We start from the raw sequence: 6196 nt of genomic DNA, 5'->3' as shown, positions 1-6196 counted from the left end.
ATGGCCGCAGAAGCTCATCATGCAGCTCATCCCGCAGCAGCTGCTGGTAAGCCCCCCGTCTGTGGCCCCCCCGGCCCGCTCCCCCGGGACCCTGCTCCGGGCGGTGACCCAGCTGTCCCCTTGCCCACAGACCACCCTGGGCCCCCTGTTCCGCAACTCCCAGCTGGCGCAGTTTCACTTCACCAACAGAGACTGCGACTCCCTCAAGGGGCTGTGCCGCGTGATGGGCAATGGCTTCGTGAGTAGAGCAGGGGCCCCTGTGTGGGGAGTTGGGGTCCCAAGCCCTCCCTCCGGAGGGGTGTCGGTCCCTGTCTGAGCATGTGGATCTCAGGGAGAGCAGAGTGCGGAGGATGTGTGGGCCTCAGACCCCCCCCCCCCCCCCCCCCCCCCGCCGTGGCTGGGGACGTAGGGATGAAGTGAGCAGAGGGGCCCCAGCTGGCTCTTCTGGGGCCCAGGAGCCTGCTGTGGTCAGGGGAGAAGAAGCTGGGATGGGGGACTGCTCGGTGCCTCACCTGGCGAGTGGGGTGACAGCGGGACTCCCGCACACTGTTAGCAGGCGTGAGTTTGTGTAATGTGGTTGAGGAGGTGACTTGCGCATGTGGTCAGCGCCCAGTAGCCCTGGGCTGGTGAGACTCCGACCCAGGGCCGTCAGAAGTGAGTGGTGAGGTCTTGGTCTGGGCCCCAGTTTCAGCATGAATACTGCCCCCCACCCCCACCCTGGGGGCTCTGGTGTGGAAGGGGGTAGGTGCTCGTAGTGGGCGGGTGCACCATGACCCCCAGTGTCCAGGTCAGTCCTGGTCCCCTCCAGGGCCGGACGGATCAGGAGCTGTGACTGGCGCAGTCTCTGATCTTGGCGCCTGCTCACTGCCTGGCCCCGGGCCCTCAGGCCACATGGAAGGAATGGTCAGCGCGCTCCCTGTGCTACCTGGCTGGTCACACACTGGTCCTGCTGGTAGCTCTGGGAGGCCTGACTGCTTGTGGGTCCAGGTCCCTTGAGCAGGTGGCCCCTGGGTGACAGAAGTCAGGCAGGAGCATTCCCTGCAGCAGTGGCCTCTGTCCTGACAGCCCCAATAGGTCTGTGAGACTTCTGCTTGGTGACATCTTGCCAAGGAGGCACCACTGTCTTATGTGACAGATATTAATGTGGCAATGACCATGGGGTCGATTGTTAAGCCATTTTACAGACGGGAAGACTGAGGCCCAGGATATGAAGGACTTTGCACTGGGTCACACAGGAGAAAGCAGAGCTGGGTTTGTGCCCAGGGCCTCGCTGGAGGGTCCTGGCCCCGCAGAGACAGGTCCCGCCCTGGGACAGAGGGGCACCCAGAGGGGTTAACGCGTGGGGGGGCGCAGGGCGGATGGTGCCCTCTCAGGATTCTTGTGCCTCAGTGGTGGGTCCCAGGCACTGCCTGCAGACTCACCAGGGGAGGGAGGCCCCCAGGGCACAGTCATGTGCTCTTGGCTAGCGGGGATCTCCTGCTTGCCACGTAAGACCGTGGTGTTGACTTTGAGGACTTCTGCCCAATGGCGAGCNCCCCAGGCGGGCTGCATGCTCTTCCCCCACATCTCCCCCTGCGAGGTGCGCGTGCTCATGCTCCTGTACTCGTCCAAGAAGAAGATCTTCATGGGCCTCATCCCCTACGACCAGAGCGGCTTCGTCAACGCCATCCGGCAGGTCATCACCACGCGCAAGCAGGTGTGCCCGCGAGCCCAGGCCAGCCCTGCCCCGGGCGTGTTGCACGGCTTTGAAGAGCAAGGAAGGGGGGATGATGGAGGGCGGTTCCTAGCACGAGGGGGCCAGGTAGGCGTGTGGCCGGAAGGCTCTGGAGGGGCTGTGTGTCCTGGTTCAGCTCTTGCCCGTTACGTACGGACCCTCCCGTCCGGGTGTTAGAGGCAGACCCTATGGGCTCTGTGCCCTGGGTTGAGCACCTGAGGTTTGTTCTGGACACTGGGGCGCCATGGCAGGTCTGTCAGCAGGTGCTGGGCAGGGCACCTCTGGGGCTGTGGGCACACTGCCTGGAGATGGCGCTGGGGTTCCCCAGAAGCCGCGTCGGGGCGCTCCCAGGCAGCGGCCCTGCTCGTCCCTCCGCAGGCCGTGGGCCCCGGGGGCGTTGCAGGCCCCGTTCAGATCGTCAACAACAAGTTCCTGGCGTGGAGCGGAGTCATGGAGTGGCAAGAGGTGGGTCCTGGGGGGACCTGGGCGGCCCTAAGCCCTGCGCGGCCTTGCTGACTGGGGTGCCTCCCCGCTCCTGATGTCTCCCCTCTCCCTCTCCCCAAAAGCCCAGGCCTGAGCCCAACAGTCGCTCCAAAAGGTGGCTGCCGTCGCATGTCTACGTGAACCAAGGGGAGATCCTGTGAGTGCTGGGCTGGGGGCGGAGGCCACGTCCCGCCGTGACCTGGCTTCTGACCCTGTCCCCTCGTGCCCCGTAGGAGGACTGAGCAGTGGCCGAGGAAGCTGTACATGCAGCTTATCCCGCAGCAGCTGCTGGTGAGTGTGATTGACGGGAGGCACTCAGCCTGTGTGACAAATAGCAGACTGGTGGGGTGCTGCGTGTGCAAGGGCCCTGTGGCCAGCAAGCGAAGGTAGGCGGGTGTGGAGAGCAGCTTGCAAGTCACCCAGGGGACCAGCAGAGGCCAGAGGCCTGCAAACCTGGCATGGGGGTCGGGGGAGCGGCGGGGCGGCTGACTGGAACGCCCCCACCCTGGTCTCATGGAGCCGCCACGCTGCCCCCTCCCCCCCCCCAGACCACGCTGGTGCCACTATTCCGGAACTCACGCCTGGTGCAGTTTCACTTCACCAAGGACCTGGAGACACTTAAGAGCCTGTGTCGGATCATGGACAACGGCTTCGTGAGTGCGGCGCACGGGCCTGGGGAGCAGGGTGGGGGGCTCCGCGTGGTGGTCAGAACCTGAAGGGAGATGAAAGCAGGTGGCCGTTCCTGCCAAAGCCAGCTGGGCAGAGCGTGGCGGCCGCCCCCACGGTGACAGCAGGTCTGCCTCAGGTCCGGACGCGCGCAGACTCCTGGTCCTTGGGACTCCCTGAGTCTCGGTGCTGTCCTGGCCACATTTTATAGATGGGGAAACTGAGGCTCAGAGCGGCACTCGAACCCAGCATGGTGCAGGCCTCCAGGGTTGATGCAGTCTCGAGGGGCTGGTACTCCTGAGGGCCAACAAGGTGCCCCTGGGTCACAGGTCCCTCCCGCTCCTCCGTGAGGGCAGGGTGTCCCAGGACAAAGGGCACCTTTGCTGGCAGGGCAGCTGTCTGCTTCCAGCCTGAGCTCAGTGCACTGGCTTCTCTTCCAGGGGGGCCTTGGCTTCGGTTTCTCTGTCTGCAAGTGGGCGGGGGGTGGTTTGTCCTCCGGGGCTTATGAAAGCATAGGCGTCACTGCACTTTGTGCACGTTTGCCATTGCAGGCCAGCGTGTGTCCCCACCTTCCTGACTCCGTCACAGCAGCGCCAGCGTGTAGGGGGAGGGCAGTTTCTGGTGTTAGAAAGTTTGGGAGCATGGAGTTCCCGCAGGGGAGCGGTTAAGGCTGCGGAGGCCCCTGGCCGGCCTGCCCAGCTCCCTGTGCGCCCTTGATGGGGCCGGGGCTCAGGTGCGGTGAGGCGGGAGCGCTCTGGAGGGGGCTCCCCGGGCGGCACACGGGAAGGCCCAGCCCTCGTGGCTGTGGGGCCTGGGAGTCCTTGAACTTGGCCTCCGTGTGCCCACCTGTGAGGCAGGGGAGGCAGCTGGACCGCAGAGAGCCAGGCCCAGGGAGGCAGGGCGGGAGCCCCTGTCCCCTTGTCCCGAGGTGGCCCTCTGGGCAGTTGCGTCCCTGGGTTGAAGGAACGGCAGCGTCCTCACCGGTTCGCTGGGGGTTCAGGGTTGGCGCTACAGCCGCTCTGGGGGCTTGCGTGGGGGCGGACCTTAGTGCTGGGTCTCCTGCGGCCCGTTGGCGCTTCTGTGGGTCACGGTTGCCTAGCGCCCCGGAGGGCAGCCCCACTCACCTGTGCACTGTTGTTGGAGGGACGCTCATCGTGGGCGCTGCTGTGGCCTTGGAGCTCGTCGGAGCCCAATCCCGGTCCCTCGGTGCAGAGCCCCAGGCCGCTGTAGGGGCTTTGCGTCCTTGTCCCCAAGCAGTAGCAACCCAGGGCCAGGAGGACGGCGGTGGGACACCGTGTGCCAGCTCCGAGGGACGCGGGCCCGCGCGCTCGAGCCCCAGTGGCCGCGGGGAGACACAGCGGCGTCTCTGCCAGACCTTGACCCCCGCCCTGCGCCCCTCACCCACCAGGCCGGCTGCGTGCACTTCTCCTACAAGGCGTCGTGCGAGGTGCGCGTGCTCATGCTGCTCTACTCGTCCGAGAAGAAGATCTTCATCGGCCTCATCCCGCACGACCAGAGCAACTTCGTCAACGGCATCCGCCGCGTCATCGCCAACCAGCAGCAGGTCCTGCAGCGGAACCTGGAGCAGGAGCAGCAGCAGCGCGGGGTGAGGCTGGAGCNGGCTGACTCAGCCACCCCGCCTTCCTCCCCCACAGATGGGGGGGTAGCGGCCACCCCCAGGCTGGGCCCCTCCGGGAGTCACAGACGAGGCCCCCGCCAAAACTGGTGAGTGGCACCGGCTGGGGCGCGGGGCGGACGCTCGGCTGGGTCTGGGCTTTGGGGAGTAGTCACGTGACTGGTCTGTAGACCGGAGCCGAGGCATGTCCCGGAAGCTTCCAGCAGCCCCCGGCCTCCTGGGCAGCTGCCACCCGCTCCCCCCGGAGGTGAGGGTGGTGGCGAGAGGGCCCTCCCCTTGGAGCCTGGGCCCCTGCGCGAGGGGNNNNGGTGGGCAGGCCCCGTCCAGCCCCTCCCCCTCTCCCCCCCTCCCCCCACCTCAGATGCTTCTGAGCAGGGGCCCCTGGGATGGCGGCTGCCCAGCGAGACAGAGGACCGCGTCGTGAGAGGTCTCCCAGGCCGGCCTCCACCTCTGTACGTTTCCCCAATAAAGTCTTTTAAAAGCGTGCCGGCCACCACTCTGTGTCCTGAAGCCTTGGCCTGGGCGAGGCCGCGCCCTTCCCAGGCGAGGGCTGCTGGCCCAGTCTGTGCCCTGTGCGACGTGGAGTCCTTCGGCAGGGTGGGGGTGGGAGGAGTCCTTTGGGATCGGTCACCTGCCCGGGGAGGGCAGTGCAGAGAGCCACTCGTACCTTCGGTGGCGGGTCCGGCCCCAGACGACCATGCCATGCTTGCGGCCCTGTCTTCCGAGGGCCGTCCCTTGGCCAGCTGCATCCCAGGGTCCTGGGGCCCGCTTCCCGCTGCCACCGGGGGCCTCTGCTCGAGCCCTTTGGCTTCAACAGGCCTCACTGGGCCGGCAGCGAACACCAGCTGGGCCCGGGACTTGCCCTGTGACGGGGCTCCGGCAGCGCCTTCCCTAAGGTGCTGGGCCAGGTCGCCACCCCCAGGTCACGTTCAGTGTGCGGTTTCTCAGCTCACCCAGGTCAGCTCCGGCTCTTTCTTCTCTTCGGGGTCACATCGCACGCGTCCTTCGCTGGCTCTCCAGTTGGGCAGCCGCGTGCAGGGAAGACCCCTACTACCCCAGGGCCCTGCCCCTCCAGGGGCACGGTGCGGGGAGGGGGGAGCTCCCTAGGCTCTGCCTAGAATGCCCACAGCCACGGTTCTGAGGAGCCTCAATGACCCACCGCGGGGGAGGCATCTGGCCGGAGCGTGCAGCTCAGGGCAAACCCCCCCCCCCAAACCCGTGTCTGTCCCCAGAGCCCCCCAACCCGCTTGGGGATTAGCCAGGTGCTGGTCCTCCGCGGGGCTGACCACCCTTCTTCCCAGCACGATGCTGCCTGAGCTTAAAGAAAAACAATTTATTGGGGGGCTGGGGAGGCCGGGGAGAGGCCGGGGCAGCTCAGCCCTCTGAGAACTGGCAGTACAGCCGCTTGAGGTGAGGCTCCACGTTCAGTCGAAACGGGATTTCCAGGATGGCCGAGAAGCCTTCCGCCAGCGTCGGGGCCTCGAACTGCTTTCTGCTGGCAGGGGTGAGGAGGGGAGGTGAGACCCCGCCTGGCCCCTCCCCCCACCATGCACCCACCTGGAGCTGCCCCGGAGGGGTTCACCTGTAACCAAACATGACGACCTCGGACACGGGGGCGTGAGAGGAACCAGTCATCTCTCGAAACTGTGGGGAGGGTAGGGTGGAGATCAGGCCAGAAAGGGGTGGGGCAGGACGGA

General features: G+C 66.4%; 2 protein-coding genes across 2 annotated transcripts in view; one reads left to right on the top strand and one right to left on the bottom strand.

The window, feature by feature from the left end:
• Positions 1–4983, top strand: PTOV1 (PTOV1 extended AT-hook containing adaptor protein). Its single transcript, XM_077747041.1, has 10 exons — positions 1–46; positions 131–238; positions 1541–1696; positions 2093–2179; positions 2281–2354; positions 2431–2488; positions 2746–2850; positions 4272–4469; positions 4519–4590; positions 4858–4983. Exons 1-9 carry the CDS (start codon positions 20–22, stop codon positions 4528–4530), a joined length of 825 nt encoding a protein of 274 aa, XP_077603167.1. The 5' UTR covers positions 1–19; the 3' UTR covers positions 4531–4590; positions 4858–4983.
• An 834-nt stretch (positions 4984–5817) lies between these two features.
• The window catches only part of PNKP (polynucleotide kinase 3'-phosphatase), a 5738-nt gene continuing 5359 nt past the window's right edge, over positions 5818–6196 (bottom strand). Inside the window, 2 exon segments of the mRNA XM_077747074.1 lie at positions 5818–5991; positions 6082–6178. Coding sequence (XP_077603200.1) covers positions 5874–5991; positions 6082–6178 — 215 coding nt within the window. The 3' untranslated portion in view covers positions 5818–5873.

Source organism: Crocuta crocuta, unplaced genomic scaffold (genome assembly GCF_008692635.1).
Source record: "Crocuta crocuta isolate KB4526 unplaced genomic scaffold, BGI_CrCroc_1.0 scaffold334, whole genome shotgun sequence".
Classification (NCBI taxonomy): domain Eukaryota; kingdom Metazoa; phylum Chordata; class Mammalia; order Carnivora; family Hyaenidae; genus Crocuta; species Crocuta crocuta.
The sequence above is the reverse complement of the archived record's forward strand: the minus strand, read 5'-3'. Positions and strand labels throughout refer to the sequence as shown.